This window comes from Panthera pardus, unplaced genomic scaffold (assembly GCF_024362965.1).
Source record: "Panthera pardus isolate Hobbes unplaced genomic scaffold, ASM2436296v1 HiC_scaffold_13, whole genome shotgun sequence".
NCBI classification, from domain to species: Eukaryota; Metazoa; Chordata; class Mammalia; order Carnivora; family Felidae; genus Panthera; species Panthera pardus.
The window spans coordinates 187972366-187992637 of NW_026526688.1; the positions used below are offsets into that span (position 1 = coordinate 187972366).

Sequence of the window (20272 nt, forward strand, 5' to 3'; positions counted from 1 at the left end):
TACCGTGTCCTGCTTTTGTCTGCCCTTCCGTGCTCTTTCTTGGCCCTCAGTTTTGTTCATCTATGAATTGGCTTTCTGAGATGCTTTCTAACTCTTGTTTTTGTTTTTGTTTTTGTTTTTAAGTTCTGTATTTTAACGTAGGCCTGATCTATATGGGCAGTAATGGGGTGGAAGGGGAATGAAATGATTGTGCAAGATAAAGACAGAAACGCCAAAGTTTTGTTTCTGATTTTTTGGTTGTTGTTCTCAAACTTTTTCTGGCTCTAAATTTATCAATATCAATTAAAAAAAAAAAACAAGCATAGGAAGTACACATTGTAAAGAAGTATATATTTTGTCATATCGAATAGCGATGGGCTAATGCATAAGATAACTGCTAAAGTCTAAAATTTACAAATATTAGGGATATTTATTAGTTTATTATACTCAGGCTTTGACACAGTATGATAGGTATTATTCAAGTGAGAATATTAGTTCACAGTGACTCAGATCGAGTCCTAGCATAAGGCATCTCTTTGAGAAGAAAGTAAATCCTGAACGACTCTCTAAAGCCCCATTTCTCTCCGCACTCAGCTAGTTGGGGCAAAACACACACTTGCTTTTCCTGACTAGTAAACAGTGTTTCTGAAGCAGCCGAATCCAAGCTGTCACTCTACCTCTCGGCATTTTCAGGCTTTTTCTTCCTATTTCAAGATGCCGAGCTTGGTGGCTGTCTGCAATGGGAGTCCTGCCCTTGCTTAGTTTCCGTTTCCAAGGCAACTGACCAGCCCAACAAAGCCACCAGCGGGAGCGCGGGTCCTGGAGCCGCGGAGCCATCACTGCCATGCGCGTCGTCTTTCCTCGGGACCGTCCTGGTGACCTCGGGGTCTTCGGGTGATCTGCGCGTTACTTCATGCGTGACTGTCTCTCTGTGTAAGAGTGATAACAAGGAAGCCGATAATTCCGACAGGCCCCACTTAATCCGGCTGCCACTTCTGGCCTCTGCTACAGTAGACAGGATGGATGCATTTCTCTTATTCACGCCCTTTCTCTCAGCCTCTCCATCTCGCGCCTCTCTCTCTCTCTCTCTCTCTCTCTCTCTCTCTCTCTCTCTCTCATCCTCTCTCTCTCTCTCTCTCTCTCTCTCTCTCTCAACCTCTCCTCCTCCCCTTCTCCTCTGGCAGTAGCCTTCTTAATGTAGTTTAATGGCTTTACAAAGAAAGCCAGGCAGAGGAGCACTTCTCACTGGCTGTGGTCGGACCATGACCTAGCTGACCATGAACTTGGAAGGGCTTGAAATGATAGCAGTTCTGATCGTCATTGTGCTTTTTGTTAAATTATTGGAACAGTTTGGGCTGATTGAAGCAGGTTTAGAAGGTAAGGGAGTGCTTTTTAGTGACTTCTAAAAATTCTCTGTTTTGCAATAAAAATTTCTTAAGTGAATGTAAAAGGCACCTGAAATGGGATCAGAGAAATGTTACTCTGGGATGGACAGGCAGACAGGCAGGTCTTTCAGAGTAGGGAAGATGAATAAAATAAACTTTTTGTAAGTTTCAGTAATGTTTTCAGAGCAGAACATTAAGACTCTGAGAACCACTTTGAATCAAAATGTGGAAACCAAAATTGAGGAAATTAAATGTTACTGATTGGTATGTCTGTTATATTGAGAGCATCTAGTCCATATTGATGTTAGAGTTTGTTTAATCTAATATCCCCTTTTATTGCATCAGCAATTTTATTTGAGTATGTTGTAAGGTCTGGGTTTTTTTTTCTGCTGTTGTTGTTGCTAGGCAAATGCATTCATCAAATGAAAACAGACATTTATTATAATTTCTTATGGTTTAAGATTAGAGCCTAAGAATGACAAGCTTTTTGTAAGGTTGTCTTGAGAAGTATTTATAATATTACCTTTTCACATTTCAACGTAGAGGCTAAGGGGAAGAGTCCCCAACTTACGAAGGACTTTAACACAGATTCCAAACGGCCAATGTATTTCAAGTCTTGCTGTTTACATTCATCAGAGGCTCATTCTCCTATTCTCCTTAGCAATCATCTCTTTCTTAAAAAAATAAGGTGTGTTCTTGGCTGTATTTTTTCCGGATTAAATGTTTCTTTGAGAATCTGAGTAAATTTAGATTATTGTTTTCTTATTGCTCGCAACACATTTGAGAGCATGTTTGCATACAGCTAGTTAACTGTTTCTCTAAAGTTGTCAGAGCAATTTCCAAAAGCATCCTTGGGTGATATTTGGCATGGCTATGCTTTGGTATTCTTGTTGCTTCAGATTTTAAACTTGAGCAAAAATGCAAATATGTTGTAAATGTATTTATATCCACAACTAATCCAGCCCTCCAGAGAAAGACTACCACATGTGACATGATTACATTTACAAATAGCAAACATCAAATTACAGTATATGTGTCACTCTGATGTAGGTTATCAGAAACCTACATCCATAACTCCTTGTGGGGTAAGGGATGGTGGAAAGCAAGGTTTGCTAAAGTAATTTTAAAGTGAGTTTGCAGAATACTTCTTGGAGCCTTCTGTGATGGAAACTTTCATAGTGCCAAAAAGAAGATAATTCCTAAATTCCGGAAGTGTGGAGAGTTCTTTAAAATGGACTTTATCTTGTTCATTGTTATAAAAGCAATCACTTGTTTTGGCTTCTCTGTTCATTTCTATGTGTTATTTTACCTGGCAAATGTGACAGGGACCTCCCATTTTAATGGACTAGTTTGGGTTTGTTTGTTTGTTTACGTTTTTTGTTGTGTTTTGTTTTATATTCTGAGTCTGACAGGAACATGAAATAGTGTCAGTATTTCTAGCCACATTGAGGGATTTGTTTTACCTGATTTTATAGATGGTGTGTGCCCATTCTTGAAACTCTTTTGTTGAGGGCTTTTACTCTGGATTTGGGGATGAAATCTACTGTAATATTAGTTTTGTTTCAGGAGCACAAACATTCACGCTCCCAAACGAGACCAGGTGTTTCCTTCTTCTAAAGGCTTCTAACCTCTAAGAAACTATTTGTTTTTCCTTTTCTTTATTACTTGCATTCCAAATTGTACTGATTCGTATGAACAGTTTCTTTCTTGCATTCTATCTATATTTTACCCTATCAGCATTTTCCAAGCTAATATTGTACTAATGGTATGGAGAGAATGTGCTCTGTCATAAACTTCAGTAAAAATTTATATCTGATTTGTGTCCACTGTTTTTAGAAAACATTTTGAAATGGCAAAACGTTGATAACCACCTGAAGGATGAATTATATTTAATCTGTAAAATTTGATTGAAACAGAGAGTAATAGTGCTTTCCATTTTGAAGTTTGTATAGGACTTATATCCCAAGTGAATGTGAGAATCAGAAAAACCTTCAAAACAAGATTTAAGTTGGCCGCATACTTTGCTTACTGGAGATGTAAAACAAATGAATAGACTGAATTGTTATATTTTATTGTATATAGTGTGAATTTATAGATCAGAATGTGCACACTCTAAAGTTACAGCCCAATATTAATTAATGAAAATGGTAAACAGTATTTAATATCAAAATAGCCTCCTAACAGATTCTCTAGAGCTTTCTTAGAAACAAACACTGATGCTCACTTCATTCAGGTTTATTTTCACATAGGAATTTTCTTCCTTGCCCACCATTTTACATATCTAGGTTGGGGATAATGATTTCTTTCACCTTTCTTCGTTCTGTCTGCTCAAGAGTCCTATTAAATAAATTTGAATACTAAGTAGAAAAATCTGAACCTAACTTAAAGCCCTGTGAGGATGATTTTGATTTTTTCCCCCTAAACTATTAAACCTTTTCTTGTAACGTTATAACTGTTCTACAATGTAGTTATCATTCAGAATGCAGTTTTTTTTTCTTTTTGTGTTATTGTATATGCAACACGCATTGTGTTCTCAAGGGCACATATAATACTATGTCTGCATAATGTAGTTACTATCTTGCTTTAAATATAGAGAGAGTAAATGGACTTCAGAATAAATTGGTAACATTAAAGTCTGAAATATTTGTATTTGGTTGTCTTGGAGTACTTTGAGTTCTCATTCTTTGTGGAAGAACTGGGGATTAGGTCCTGGATGTCCTGGGTCCTTCTGTGCCAGTCTATGTGTGATGTGCATAAACACATAACGCTACACATACATCCATGGCTTATATTTATAAACAAAAAAAGAGTTGCGTTTAGCAGGTGACATTATTTAACATGAGACAATGAAACAACAGTAAGAATACAGATTCTTACCCCTCCCCTGCCACACGCTTGTTTTCTAACCTTGGATAAGCCACTTTACGTCTTTTGTTGTCTAAACTGAGAAAACTGGAGTTGAAAATCTCCATGGAACTTTCCATTTCAAAAAGTTTGTGAGTATCAGGTAATTAAAATTGTTCATTTACATAATACATATCCTTTCTTATGAAATAGGTATCAATGGCCTACTTTGTAATTGATATGAAGTGCAACCATGAGACTGGTCTTTCTTCCTCTTCCATAGTGGGATAATTCATCATACCTCAGGGAGATTTTCATTGTATTCCAAATGAATAGAGAAATGTCCTTTCCTGTAGCTCTAGACTTTGACATTTGGGACTGCTATTTTAGGCATCCTTGTGATAGAATTTCTCAAATCTTACATGGAGTTCTAATAACAAATAAACACATCGTGTTATGATTTATTAACAAAGGTCAGTAGTTTTATGTTTTGGTGTTTTGTTCTGTTTGTTGGTTTTTTGTAATTCAGTTAAATTTCCATAAGTTTTTCCTTTTTTTTTTTTTTTTTAAGCAAAGTAAGTAATCTTAATACCAGGTCAGTATGCATACAGCTGTTTTAACTTGAGCAAAGTTATAGTTTTAACTTGAGCAAAGTTTTGAGGCTATCACAGAAAGCCAATGTTTTGAATTTTTAAATTCCCTCTTCTTAGTGAAGAATTTAGGCAGCTCAACTCATGTTGCTTTGGAATACTCCTAATACCCCACAACAATAAATTGCCTCTTTTCCAGCTATAAAAATGAAAGTGGTTTTCTGTTAACGCATTCCAGGGAGAAATTGAATCAAAATTTTAATGGCAAAGCTATTTCATTATCTCTATGCAACAATGGGCTGTGAAAATATCTACTTTTCATCCAAATATGCATTAAATCATGGTGAGGTAGTTACTGAATTAAGAAAGAACCATCTTTCTCCCTTCTACCAACCTTAGTCAAAGGCAAAATTTTACAAAAATGCAATCACACACATGGCTTGGGAAAAAAAATCACTTTTATTGGTAATGGTCTTCAATAAAAAGACAAAAAAAGAAATTAACTGATAATCTAAGTCATCTTTCTCCCTTCTACCAACCTTAGTCAAAGGCAAAATTTTACAAAAATGCAATCACACACATGGCTTGGGAAAAAAAATCACTTTTATTGGTAATGGTCTTCAATAAAAAGACAAAAAAAGAAATTAACTGATAATCTAAGTCTTTTGTAGAATGTATGCACATTAGAATTTCTTGTGTACTTATTCAGCTCGCTTTATTTATCATATATCTGCAATACTGTAATACAAGTTTCCCCAAGAGTTCTAAACAAGGTATTAGCCATATACACAAAGATGGATTTTTGGAACCCAAGTTCTTAATTATCCTGTACTGTTGACAGAAGTGTGGGTATGTTGGGTCTGTTAATAAATTGGGTCAACTGGAAAACAGTACTGACTGTGTATACATTGGATGTTGTCTAATGAGGACCAAGGGGCTGGAGATGCCTGGAAGGGGGCAATTATTTCTGTCTCACATAGCTTAATTGAAAGTCATAGAGCAGACTCTTTTTTAATTCTTCTGGCATTCTGCTTTCCTAAATGCAATGGGATGCCAAAACCGATGTGTACTTGGACTATCAGAAAAGTTTTGCTTAACTGTAGTGTTTAAGAAGTATAAACGTAATATGTGGTGATATCATAAAATGGAAGCATACTCTTTATACCACTTAAGAATGGAATACAGGGAATATTTATATTATTTGAATTTCTTTAGGGTGTTTTATAGTTAATATGTGCTTTATCTCAAGAATATTAATGTCTAAGAAGTGACTAAGGAAGAGGACTTAGTATATTCAGAGGCAGTATATTCTCACAGAGAATCTAGAGTTATTTTGCTTGGATTCTGATCACAGTTTTGCCTTTTGACAGTCATGTGATTTGGGGTTATTATCTTTTTTAATCCATAAGATTAAATAATGATAAATAATATTAATGTCTTGCTTTATTGAAGATTACCTATATGTAAGGCAAGTGTTAAACATGATATACTATAAAACTGTGCATAGCATTGTATTACCATAGTAATATCTTGTTAATCTACACCATAGTCCTCTGAGGTAGGTACTATTATTCTCAGTTTAGATGAGAAAACTTACACTTGCAGAGGCTAAGTAACTTGGCTCAAGGTTACTCAACCAGTAAGTCACAAAGCTGCAGGTCAAATGCAGGCCACAAGGCTTTATATCCTAGTCTATAACTTTAACTTCCTGGACATTTAAAGCATGATGGCAATGGCAAAGAATTTGGTGAAAAGGATAGAGCGTTAGGTCAAGTATCTATCAACTTTTTCTACTAGCCTCTCTTGAACACATTCTATATGCAGAATACCCTTAATCACTCACATTGTATAATACCTATCTTATAATTAAGACAAAATCTTGTAACATAAATGAATCTGCATTAAATTCCAGTCAAGTCAAGTACAGTCTTTCATTCAGCTTTGAGGTGAAAAATGAGGAGAAAGTAGATATACATATTTGTTCTCAGACTGAGCCTAGTTTCTGTTTGATTTGTCTGTGGCTAACAGGTGGGACAGCTAGAAATAGATGGGACAGAGAAGGTCTGGTGATTCTGGAAAAAGGAGAAAACTCAACATAAGATACTACAGTGTAAAGAAGAGACCTTGAATCTGGGAAGGGGATTATTTATGAAAGGGTCTGAGATTTATGGAGGGGATTGATTGGAACACAGATAAACAAAGGTAGTAAGATGATTTATATTGGAGGAGGATTTGGGGTTAGGTGCATTCAGTGATGATTTAGAGCATCACATAAGCTTCAATGGGGTTTTCAGCTTGATTGGGATGGTGGTCAACAGAAAATGTATTCCAGCCTTTATCAGCAAATATAAAGCAGTAGAACACAGGTTATTCTTATGGGGAGCAGAGGGCAAGGGAGGAAGAAAGCTTGCTTTAGTTGAGGATCTATAGGACAAACCAGGTGAAAGAAGGGTTACATATGCTATGCCCTGGAATTATCGTATCAACCACACCAGTTTGCAGGTGTTACTTCTGGTTTGCAGGCAGATAAACTGGAGATTCAGAGAGGTTAATAATTTGCTCAAGGTCACAAGAGAATAAGTGAAGGAATCTGAATTAGTTCCAGTATCTTCAGAGTGGCACTGATCCAAATGGTGTTCACTATGACTACGGAAGATAAATATTCAAAAATAAGAAGAAAATGTACACAGATAACTAAAAGCCATACCAAATATAAAACCTATAGACTATTAAAAAAAACAGTTCCTTTTTAAAAATTTTATTTCTTTTTTTAAACTTTTTTTTTTAATCTTTACTTATTTTTGAGATGGAGACAGAGTGTGAGCAGGGGAAGAGCAGAGAGAGAGGGAGACATAGAATCCAAAGCAGGCTCCAGGCCCTGAGCTGTCAGCACAGATCCCAATGAAGGGCTAGAACTCACTAACCGTGAGATCATGACCCGAGCCAAAGTCGAACACCCAACCAACTGAGCCACCAAGGCGCCCCGAAAAAAGATTTATTTCTTTTTACTTCTGTGGAGAGGCATTTATATCAAAACACGACTGTGACAATGAACCAAAATAAATGAAGAAAGAAGGGGAAAAAGGGAAAGGCATATCTATAAATCACATATTGAAGTTCTAACTTAATCAAGACTTCATAAAATGGAAATTCTTCAGAAATTACAAATTCGGAATCAATCATTTTGTCGATGAAAACACTGAGTCCCAGAGAGATTAAGCAATTTACCAAATGAGTTGTTTTTGACAGAAATCTTCTCTACAGAGAAAAAATTCTAATGGATTATACTCCGAAAATAAACTTTGAATATGACCTAAGTTCCACAGAATATTTACCCAAAATAAGGATAGCTCTCCTAAGTTAGTTATTTTGCTAGCAGACCAGTAATTGTAAAGTTCAAGGATTCTAAGATTTCGTTGATGGTAAGTTAATTTCCAGCATAGTTTTATCATTTGAAGTATAGGTAGTACCGGGCACTGGGGTGGCTCAGTTGGTTAAGTGTCTGACTTTGGCTCAGGTCATGATCTTGTGGTTTGTGAGTTCGAGCCCCGCATAAGGCTCTGTGCTGACAGGTTGCTCAGAGCCTGGAGCCTGCTTCGGATTCTCTTTCCCTTTCTATCTGCCCATCACCCACTCACACTCTGTCTCTATCTCTCTCAAAAATAAATAAACATTTGAAAAATTAAATTAAAAAAAATTTAAAAAGTAGGTAGTACCACGAAGAATCCTTAAGCTGAGGAACTTGGCTGTAAATTAAGGTGTTTTCTACTTGATGATTTGTCTAAGTTAGTGGTAGACGGTATTAACCACCTGACAGCCATTCAGTGTCCCAGTGGATGAATAACAGAAGACCCAGGCTTAATACCCAGTAGCAACATATACAAATCACAAGGGCAGGTATCCTAGTTGTTCATCACTTTGATTATTAAAAACGGAAGCTAAACTCCTTACTTTATTCGCTGCTTATACTCTCTCACAGAGGCCTACCTTGGCCTCTCTGTTTGAAATTCACCCATACCATCCAGGTTTTGGGATGTAATTATTTGAAAAGCATTTGACCAGGTCAGGAGACTCATCATCAAACAAATCTCACTGCTGAAACAGTACCAACTGTATATTTCAGTTATTACAGAGAGATCTTGGAGTATAGACATTAAGAGCACAGACTCTAAAGCCCAAAATAATTGGATTTAATAATAATTAAGTCCCAGTTCTAACACATATTAGCCATCTTGGGTAAACACCCAAATCTTCTCTACCTCGGTTTCTTTATATCTTAAGTGGGAATAATCATAGCATTTCCCTCTTCTGTTTGCTGTGTGGTTTCACATGAGTTTGCGAGCTTAGAACCCTATCTAGGATGTTATAAGCAATGTGTGTGTTTTGCCATTATGGCAAGGCACCATCACCTTTCTTTCCAAAGAAAGCAGGTGACCACTCAATATCTGAAACTAAAAGTTGAATTCATTGCTTGCTAAGCAAGTGCGAACCATACTTATAGGGTGCAATTGCTTGGAGCCAGACACTGCTGATGTTATACAGGGTTTTGGGCTTTCCACAGAGTGGTTCCCACTAATAAGAAGTTGTCTTTGATTGATTTGGTTGGGTTTAAAACTGGTTCTGGTGCTACTTGTTACTGTAATCAAAAAACCATTCACTTTCTGTCTTGAAACTATTGTATAGGAACGTCTTATTTTCATGGTGAATAACATTTATGATTATTTATTGAGCAGCTCCCAAGTGCCAGTCACTGTTCTAGACACTGGGGATGCAGCCCTAAGCAAAAACACAGAACTTCCTTTCTTGCAAGTTAACCTGCCAAGTTTTGAGATACAAACTATAAATACTACAAAAAGGTATGGGAGGCAGAATAGTTATAGTAGAATCCATTCATTCATTCATTCATTCACTCATTCACTCACTAAATACATGATCCATGTAGACTACTATAGCGACTACTATAACCCATACATTGTTCTAGGCACAGTAATGAACACAATCCAAGTTTTGTGGAATTTATGTACCATTGAGGAAGCAAGCCACAAAGGTAAACAAAGGGATATATAATCTGATGTTTAATAGAGACAAGCACAAAATATAGTAGGGGGTCAGAAACAGGGGTGTTGTTTATAAGAGCGCCTGGGTGGTTCAGTTGGTTGAGCGTCAGACTTCGGCTCAGGTCATGATCTCGCAGTTCATTGGTTTGAGCACCACTTTGGGCTCTGTGCTGACAGCTCAGATCCTGGAGCCTGCTTTGGATTCTGTGTCTCCCTCTCTCTCTGCCCCTCCCCCACTCACTCTCTGTCTCTCAAAAATGAACAAACATTAAAACAAAACTTATAATAGGGTAGTCAGAGAAGGCCTTTCTGAAGAACTGACTTTTCTGCTAATACTTGAAAGAAATGAGTGTGTAAGACATAGTAGAGTTTGGAACAAAAGGATTCCAGGTAAAGAGATTACCATGTACAAGAGCCTTTGACTAAAAGTATGTTTCATGGGTCCAAAGAGCACAGGGAGACTTGTGGACCTGGAGCAGAGTGAGCTAGTGAGGGTAGTGGGAGCAGTGGAGGCATGGCCAAGGTCATGTCGTACCAGGGGATTATAGGACTTTGAGTCTTATTCTTTTCCTGCTGGGAAACCATTGAAAGATTAGGGTAGGAGGTCGCTACAAGTCTCCCATTCCAGCTTCTTTTATAAGCCCTGATAACAGTTTCTAGGCCATATATGCCTACCACAGTCTCTGCATGGGGTAGGCAGAAACCCCTTTGCCCTGCCTCAGACACCTGCCAGGACACTGATTCATTACCTTCTGTCAGAACTCTCTTCCCTGGAAAAACTCCTTGTACTTCCCATGACCGATCTTCCTCATATGCTCAGGCTAAATGATTCATTCCTCATTCCTTGTTGTGTAGCCAGGTCTGCCCATCTACCAGCCACCCGGGGTGGTGAGCTGGTGAGCAAGTCGAGCTCACCAGGTGAGCAAGTCGAGTCTTTATTTCCCCTTACCAGAATGCTTCAAGATCCTTGGACATAAACCACACTCTTAATTGCATCTATAGGACTGTTGTAAATTGTTTTAATAAGACCTTACTAGAAAAGACATTTTTAAAAATTCAAATAACACACCTTGAGCACCTGCCACAGTGGGAGTATTATGACAGTGAAGGCAAACAGGCAAGTTCCACAAAAGAGAAAGTCATGTTGTTTTCCTTTGGGTAACTCCTTCTCCCCCACATATTAGCTTTAAATTCAAGTTGGCATATCCCACACTGAGAGAAGAATAAAACATTTACATTCCAAATATTTGTAATAATAATAAGTTTTCTTTGTAACTAGCATGAATTGTAGAGACTAGTCCAACCCCCACATTTTATGAGTAAATTGAGGCCCAGGAAGGTTAATTGACTTGTTAGAAATGACAAAACTAATTGGTATCATTAGACACTATAATAAGTACATCATCTATGATAGAATGATAAACCATATTCTGGGTGAGGCACTAATTTTACATATTTATGGCATCCAATTTTTATAAAACCCTCTAAGAGTAATCGTATTAGCCATAATTCCAGGAATTCTGGTTCTTTATTTACTTAAGAATATATTATGAACATTTTTTCATCACATTCCTATTTTCTAGTTTTAATGCCTTACGCCCAGGAAGATGGGGGGATTTTCTGGTGCACAGGTAGAAACAAGGCTCCTGAAAAAACTGGTGATGTATGCCACAATGTGATCCACAAGAGTGAAAACAGCAAGTTAAATCCAAAGTGCCTAGTGTTCAGGCATTCAGGCAGCCATCAAATGAACCAGAAGTGGGGCCTCAGAGAAGTCCCAGACCAGGTGAACAGGAAGATGGTGTCAGTTGCTAAGAATACCAGTAACACCTGAAGGAGCACTTTGTTGAGTAAGTGTCAGATACTGTGGCCAGCATTTTGTATGCATTATTCACATTGAAAACAATTTTTAGGAACCAATTATGTAATTGAAGATTTAACAAATGATAAAGTATTTGTTCCAGAAGTTTCCATCACTTGTCTGAAATCTAGAAGTGGTGGAGTTGGGATTCAACAGGTTCTAAGCCTAAGTACTAGATAGGGCTAGGTTATGGTCAAAGACAGAATTATCTTGAGATAAATGAAGCTTAAGCTACAGAACCCCTCAAGTGTGTGGGCCCTTTCCCATTCCCATTCCCATTCCAAATAAATGTTCACTTCCATGCCAAATTTTGCATACGTGATGTTTTTATTCTTTTCTTACGGACTTTTCTCCCCCAAATTATATAAGGTTCAGGCCCCTTAAAACCAAGATCTGCCCTTATTGTGAGCTTCGAAGAAGTGCCTTCCTTTCTATGATTAACATTCATGTCTGGGGACACAGAATACTTTCTGTGTCTATCCTCCAAGAGGAAGCTGGCTATGAAGTTTCCATTAGGGGTTCTCATGTCTCTGCCTATTTCCACGGCTACTCAGACTTCATGCCTGACTGACAGGGTGAGGATGAGATCATCTGGCAACATGATGTTTCCAGGCCTCGCTGATTATAAAGAGAGTGCAGTTCCTTTTGCCACAGAACGGACTCAGAAACTAGCTGGGTGTGGGCCTGCCGGAGGGTTTCAGGAGCCAACTGACAGCATGGCTGAGTGGAGAGAGCATGGGCTTTCACATCAGACGGATGTGGATTTGAGTCCTACCTCTTTCACTTACTAGTTGACCTTGGGAAACTTACTTGATCTATTTGAGCCTCAGTTTCAACATATTGTAAGCTTGTCATTGTTGTGAAGACTAACAGCAATGAATGGATGGTGCCTGGCTCCATTACTGTGGTCTGTAAGTGTGGTCATTAGTTGTTAGATCCAGTGTGAAAACCAGACAGGATGAAGACTAGGGAAATGAAGCACAGGTAAACATCATGTATTATTTACCATTTATTTTATATATGATTATCTAAATATATGCTACAGATTTGGATACCACCATGGATATATTTATGTCTGCCCTTGTCCTCCTCATCATTTAGGACAGATGGACCCTTTCATATTAATAAACATTCATTCATTCATTCATTTATCCAGTATTTACCAAGTTTCTACTGGATGCTATTCTAGGGACTGAGCATATGAGAGGGACAAAAACACTGAGGCCCCTGCTTTGGTAGAGGAGTTGGCTTTGGTTGCAGCAGGGACTCTCCTTCCTTATATTATGTGTTAGGAAAGGCAAAGAATACTGGTATAGATGTGGGTACATTCATAATGAGAAGTTGAGAGACATTGTGTCTGATTGTTTTCTTCTGTTAATATGAAATGGGATGAGGTAAAAAACATTTGTGGGGTGGCAAGTAATGGATACTTAAAGGGAACAGAAAGTACAGTATGGTCTTTTCAGAGACTGGGGGGAAGTGAATTTACCAAGCAAATGTGAGAAGATTGCCCGGTGGTGCTTAGTGACCATTTGAGGCCAGTGGTCATAATTTTAAAAGAAGATGCTCCCTGACTTGGATGCACTAAACACTTTCATGGGTACATTACTTCAAGATCACTCTTTCCAAATATGTTCAAGGAGAAGGATTAAATGGGATAGCAAATGTAAGAATGGGGAAAATAGCAAGGAGATTAGAGGGAGTATGCTCAACACAACCTCCAAATATGCAAAAACAGATATAGAGGCTCAGACTATGGAGGTCCAAAAACAGAAGACTTGAAATTGAGCCAGCTGGGAACTGAATCCTCCAGTTGTAGGATGAGGCAGAGACCAATGATTGAAAATCCCATTTCTCAATCGTGTCACTATAATGGTAAACTATAAATCAAAATAACTAGTAAAATTGCTCAGGAAGGGGGGCACCTGGGTGGCTCAGTCGGTTGAGCGTCCGACTTCGGCTCAGGTCATGATCTCACGGTTTGTGAGTTCGAGCCCCACGTCGGGCTCCGTGCTGACAGTTCAGAGCCTGGAGCCTGCTTCGGATTCTGTGTCTCTCCGTCTCTCAGCTCCTCCCCTGCTCATGCTCTGTCTCTCTCTGTCTCTCAATGGTGGATAAACATTATTTTTTTTTAATTGCTCAGAAAGGGGATCCAACAAAGTGTTTACAAATACTGGTTCATCTGTTATGGTGAAAATACTTGAGAAAATACTTTCAGACTGCTCTTCAAACAACTGATGAATTCCATAAAGTTGTGTCTGCACTGTGCCTTCATAAATGGAGTACAATTCAAATACAGAGAGAGGGATTTTCTGCCTAAGTTCTGAGTTTCATAAATAAAGCTTTTTCCATTAGGTTTTTTAAGATGTTTTTAATGATGATGCATTTGCACTTTTATTTGTTTCTGCAACTTTCAGCCACCAATCTCTTACTAGCTTTTAGAAGATTCAGTATCTATTAGCCACAGATATGATCCCTACATTCCAAAATGTGTGTTCAATGGCTGCCAAAATTAATGAGGTATGTAACTTTTTATGTTCGTGTACATATACCCACTTGTGCACAAATATGTTTGTATAAACATATACTGGACTCATCAGGGCATGTGCTTACACACTTCAGACACACACATACACACACTCCAAGAACATAAGCTATGAAATTTATCAGTTAATGTAATAGGCCACTGTGCTCATTGAAGAAACAGATTCTTGATTCTTTGAACCAAGGCCTGTGAAGATCCCTCACGGGGTAGATTTATATTTAACCATTTGTATGAGTACAAAGGAGAAAAGGGGGCATAGTGAAAAAAAGAAAAGCGAGAGAATGAAGCTTGAGTGTGGGCTCATGTGGAAAATGCTATGCTCTGGAATAAGAAAGCCCTACAATCTCTAACTAGTTGTGTGATCTTATCCAAGTTATTTAACCTCCTGATTCTTCTCTAAATGACTCCCCTGAATCTAACTCACAGACTAGTGTCAGAAACAAATACATATTTAATAGACATTAAGTGCTTAGAATGACTAGTTTTGGTCCCTAGTAAGTGCCCAGGTGAGTGTTCTCACCTTTGCCTGATTCTTGGTCACCAGGTCATGTGCCTCTATCCTTGAGTTTGGAAGGGTTCTGTTTGTGTTTTCCTGGATGCTTCTTCTGGGTCCAACCTGCTGCCGTTCCTAAGATTGGGGTCCTCCTTCACTGTTTGGTGGCATCTCCCTTGGCCACACTTCAATTCTGAACTTTGTTTGGGCAAGAGCCTTATTTCGTCTGCATGCTAATAAATTCCCCCATTTACCCAGCATATGTCCCATGAGACTGGCACTGTTGCAAAGATGTTCAGAATATATTTCTTAAGTTAAAAGAACAAGTTTCAAAACAGGATGCAAAATAATGATCCCATTTAAAAAATACAGAGGGTGGATGGAGAATGACCTTGAACTTGTACATTTTTGTTAGCTTTTATATAATTTTTAGAGGTTACTTTTAAAGGGAAAAGAATATCAATATGAAATGCACATTTATTTTCCAGTAGAAGTGCAGTGCCCATTGGAGCAGAGTCATTTATCAATTGAAAATGAAAAGCATTTTTTTTTTTGATCCAGAAAACATATTTAAAATGGAAACGTTCTGTTTGTTTGTTTTATCTTTAAAAATAAGATAACTCAGAAGACATATCTTGGAACTAAGGACAGAGTTTCATACCTTGAAGTCATTTTTCAACTTCAAGTCAAACATTTTCATCAGTGATGTTGATAAAGAGCTGTCTCTATAAATATTCCTATGTCAAAGAACTTATCAAGGGACTAGGATATTGATATTTTGCCTAAGAGCCTCACTTACCTAAAAAAGGAACTCATTTTCTGCACCTTTTACGAGGAATTGCAGTTTTATGATTCTTGGGCATAAACTAGTTCACTCTATTGATGTGTTTTGCTTCATTTCCTCTGAAAGGGGAAATTGACCTGGGTGTGTGATATGTGGAAAAGGGCGGGGCAGAGGGGAGTGTGCAGGGGACCATGGTTGCTGCTACTTGGCTGTTCTCCACAGCCTCAGTAATTTTCTTTCTTGAACATCAGCTTGCTTGCGTCTGAGTGGGCACCATTCGTGCAAAAGCTTAGGTTTGAATTCTTTAATATGGGGAACAGATTAAAAGGAAAGAAGTGACAGGAAGAGCCTTCAAGAAGTGCAAGGAAGTATTTAAGACCCGTGCAAAGATTCCATGACATGAGCCCCTAGCAAAGAATTATAAGGAGTTCTCACACATTTTTTGTTTCTTTCAAAAGTACTTTATAAAATTTGGCCATAGGGATCATCCACCTAATTTTCGTTTTTCATTACTAGATTTTTTTTTTAATAATGAATGTGAAGAAGACTAGGTTGACCTTGATTCAAATCAGTGCAGTTTGGAGCATAAAAAACCCTACTTTGAGGAGCTAGGCTGAAATCTGGGGATGCAAAGGAAAATATGATCAGCACCTTTTCAGAATGTAAGTCCAAGAATGATTCCCCCACATTGTGGATGCCATGGAAGGAACAAAGCATTGGTTTCAAACAGTCTATATTTTCTTTTTCTTTCTTTTTTTCTCCCTCTCTTTCTCCCTCTCTCTTCCTCCTTTCCTTCCTTCCTTCCTTTCTTTCTTTCTTTCTTTCTTTCTTTCTTTCTTTCTTTCTTTCTTTCTTTCTTTCTTTCTTTCTTTCCTTTGTGTATGCTTCCAGACTCAGCTTTACTAGTTACCTACTAGTTAGTTTTTCTTCTCCAACAGGTTGAGATCAGATCAACCCCAGTGCATTCCTGTGAATACTGCTGTTTCTACAACATCACTTGCAGTAGCCAGCTGAGAAGGACCACTCAACCAACACTTGTTACACCCTGTATCACAGGTGGCCTGATGGTAACAGGAGCATGCACTCTGGGATCTAATGCCCTGAGTTCAAACCTCAGTCCAGATACTTACCTGATTTGTAATTCTGGGCACACCACTTTTCCTTTCTGTGCCTCAGTTTCCTCATCAGTAAAAAGGAGATAATAGTATTCATATTGTATATAAAGCGTCTGAAGTCCCTGTCTCAAAATAAGCACTGTGTGTGTATCTGCCTTCCTTGTTTTTAATAATTGTCAATTCTTTTTCAAAATCGAGTCTAAGTGGTTAGTCCATTCTTTTCTTTTTTTTTTTCCTTTTTGTAATACTCATAGTGGCTTCTACTTACCTCAAGTTTCTTTGATTTTACATTGTTTTGCATGTGTTTTTCCTATAGCCTAAGCACACATCTGTACATGGTTAAACCTTCACAGAAAAAAAAAAAAAAGACAGGTGACAGGCTCAGCACTGCGCAGGGAGCCGTGCTGTGATCCAGTGCTCAGTTCATGGCTCCCCCCGGGCTAGCCACCATCCAGCTGTACATATGCCTCTGGGCACAAGCAAGACCTCCTGAGAAGCTGGGTATGAGTCAACACAAATCCTGCCACTGAGGGAGCATACCCAGCTTCTGGTAGCCAAGCGGCTTTCCTCCCCAGTAGAACCAAATATCTTTCTTCAGGCAGAAAGTATTTAACATATGCTTAAATCCCCTGCAGCAGTACTTAATAGATACTCAGCAAATGGCTATGAATAAGGAAGTCAGACAAATGACTATAAAATACTACTTTTATATTGCTAAACCAAGTTTATAGTTTTTTGTTCTAAAATATTTTTATAGGGGCACCTGGAAGACTCAGTCAGTTAAGAGTCTGACTTCGGCTCAGGTCATGATCTTGCAGCTCGGGGGTTTGAGTCCCACGTTGGGCTCCTTGCTGACAGCTCAGATCCTGGAGCCTGCTTCAGATTCTGTGTCTCCCTCTCTCTCTGCCCCTCCCCCACTCACATTCTGTCTCTGTCCCTCTCTCAAAAAATGAATAAACATTAAAAAAAAATAAAAAATAAAAAATTTTATATATTACATATAATTCAACTTATAAATGTTAAATAATATTATAAAAATTATAAATACTTTTAAAGTTACAAATTTTATATATAATTCCCAGTAATGAAAGGGTAGAAGGTAGGGAAGATGGGGGTAGAAATTTAGAGAAGGGAAGTAAAATAGTGGGAGCCCTTATTAGTCTTTACATAGCCTAAAGAAACCCTCCAAAGACATCTAGATTCTTTTGCAAAATAGGTTTAAGTGCGGGTCATAGCAGTATAGAATTCTTGAAAACCAATTGGTAGCAGGTTCTGACACATACTTGCTTAGACAAGTCACTAGTAGGACTTTTGTGAAATAAATTAACTTACCTGTACCCCCGGTTCCTCATCTGTCCTGTGGAGCAAATAATGTTTTCTCAGAGGGTTGTTGTAACGATTAAATGGATTAACATATACCAGCCACTTAGAACAGTGCTTGGCCTTATGTAACTGTGTTTGTTATTGCTTTATTATTCTAATACTCATCAGACATTACGTGAATATGTTATTTTTTTACATGAATATAGTCTCACTTCTGTCTTTACATAGTGATCATAAAGCATATGGAACGTTGTTTAGTGCATCTTTATTTTCATATATTTATAAATGCACTCTAATGGGAATATACTAGTGTTATTAGCATTAGTATAATTGTATTATATTGCTTCATATAAATTATACTTTGGTTTTTTTTCCCCAAATTAAGGCAGGTTCATAAAATTTGGGGCAATGGAGAAGTCTGTGAAATAAAAATGTAAGCCCTTTGGGTACCTGTTCTCTCTCCTCTCCTGCTGTAGAGTACTGCTGGAGTAACAGTACTTTCTTGAGTATTTTCAATAGAGTTTGAGGTTCAGGCAGGACAAGGTCTCTAAGGTCATGGAGTTTTATAAACACTGAACTGTAGGCCCCCGGGGCGCACACAGAATACACTTGGACATATTAAAAGTGTTGGAAAGTATTGTAAACAAACTGGCCTGCCTTTGTTGAACCATGAACAATGCTTACCTCCCATTAACATCCAACAGAACACATTTGGAAAATGTTGTATAAAGCTATAGTCAGCATGAAAGAGTGGAAAGTCCATGAACTTCTGGGTCAAAAGGGTCTGGCTTTGAATCTAAGCTCTGTCCTTTAGTGAATCTGTGTTAATTCTTTTACTTTCTGTTTCATTTTTAACATAATTCAGTTTTCTTGTCAGCAAAATAAGGACAATGTTATCCCCAAAGGTTCATTGTAAAAATTAAATACCAGATGAAAAGCATAAACATACGTCACAAATATTACCCCCCTTCTCTTCTCTCCAACGAATGGAAAGAAATTTACATAGAGGTTTCTGACAGACATCAGGAATCCCTGGGGAAGTGTTTTGCAAATTGCTCATTGAAGAGAAATGTTTCTGGCTGTGGTTTAAAATCGGATATAAGATGCCTCAGTTTATGAGAATCCCTTTTCAGAGAAAATGCTTCCAGGTTCTTGGTCTTGGCCTCATACTTCCTTCACCCCAAAATAATATACCTTATCTCTTCATTTTGTCACTTTCATGGCTTAAGATATAGCCAGTTGGGGTGCCATTTATCACATAATAAGCTCAAGTCATGTTAATTCTCACCTACCCAACCAATGACTATGTCCTTTTAACAGGGCACTGTGGCCTTATCAAATGCAGGCGTCCAGAGTAGCATTGTATTTTTCACGTGAAATGCACACACAGTCAAATATTCTATTTACTTCAAATGTTCTGAATTCTTGGCTACTTATTCTACAGTTGAGAGCTCTGAGCCCGGTTTTCAAAATAAGCAAAACAAGAGAGATAAGGGGGAAAAGAGAGGTATGCATGATAAGTGGAGGACAGAGAAATCCCTTTGAATATCTGCATTTAAATGGAAAGGATGCCGAATTGGGGGAAGGACAGAAATGGATGAATATAGGCTCTAAGGGCTCAGATGAGCAATTTTCATTTAGAGTTTGTCATTCTTTATAAACAGAGCTTTGTAGTATTGCAATAAGTCATGCCTTTGTTGGAACAAAGCCAGTTCTTTTGTACAATGCTGGATAGCAGGCATTATGCCATGGTTTGATTTTGTTTGCTTGTTGTTTAGATTGTAGTTTCTACCATCAAATTCCCCTGGCCTTTATGATTTTATTTTTGATTTAAAAAATTTTAAAATACATAGTAATTTCTCTGAAGTTCAGACTGGCTCATTTGGAATGTGTAGTGATTGGGGCATTGTCTGAACCAAGCTTCTAAGCAATTCTTTATTCATAGAGAGTTTTAGTCTAAAGAAGATTTGGAATAGGAAATATTTAAAATGCTGGAAGAAGTCAACTGCTTTCAAGCAACATTCAAGTTCCTCAGACGCTATTTAAATAATGCATGTAATTAAAAATTATTTTTATCTATTCATTAACAGCAAGATTAAAGAAGGGTGTCAAATAGTCTTGACTTTGTTATCCTAGTTTGAATTAATATTTAGTTTAAAAATAGATGCTAATGGATCGACCTAGGCCATAACTGGGAGGGTTTGTACATTGTGTGTGTGTGTGTGTGTGTGTGTGTGTGTGTGTGTGTGTGTGTGTGTTGTATGTTTTAAGGACAGAAAATAACAAAATGTGATGC

General features: G+C 37.8%; 1 protein-coding gene across 1 annotated transcript in view; it reads left to right on the top strand.

Annotated features, from left to right (window-relative positions):
• Positions 1–1168: 1168 nt before the first annotated feature.
• The window catches only part of KCNIP4 (potassium voltage-gated channel interacting protein 4), a 537043-nt gene continuing 517939 nt past the window's right edge, over positions 1169–20272 (top strand). The window contains exon 1 of the mRNA XM_019453907.2: positions 1169–1356. Coding sequence (XP_019309452.1) covers positions 1257–1356 — 100 coding nt within the window. The 5' untranslated portion in view covers positions 1169–1256. The remainder of the gene's footprint in view (positions 1357–20272) is intronic.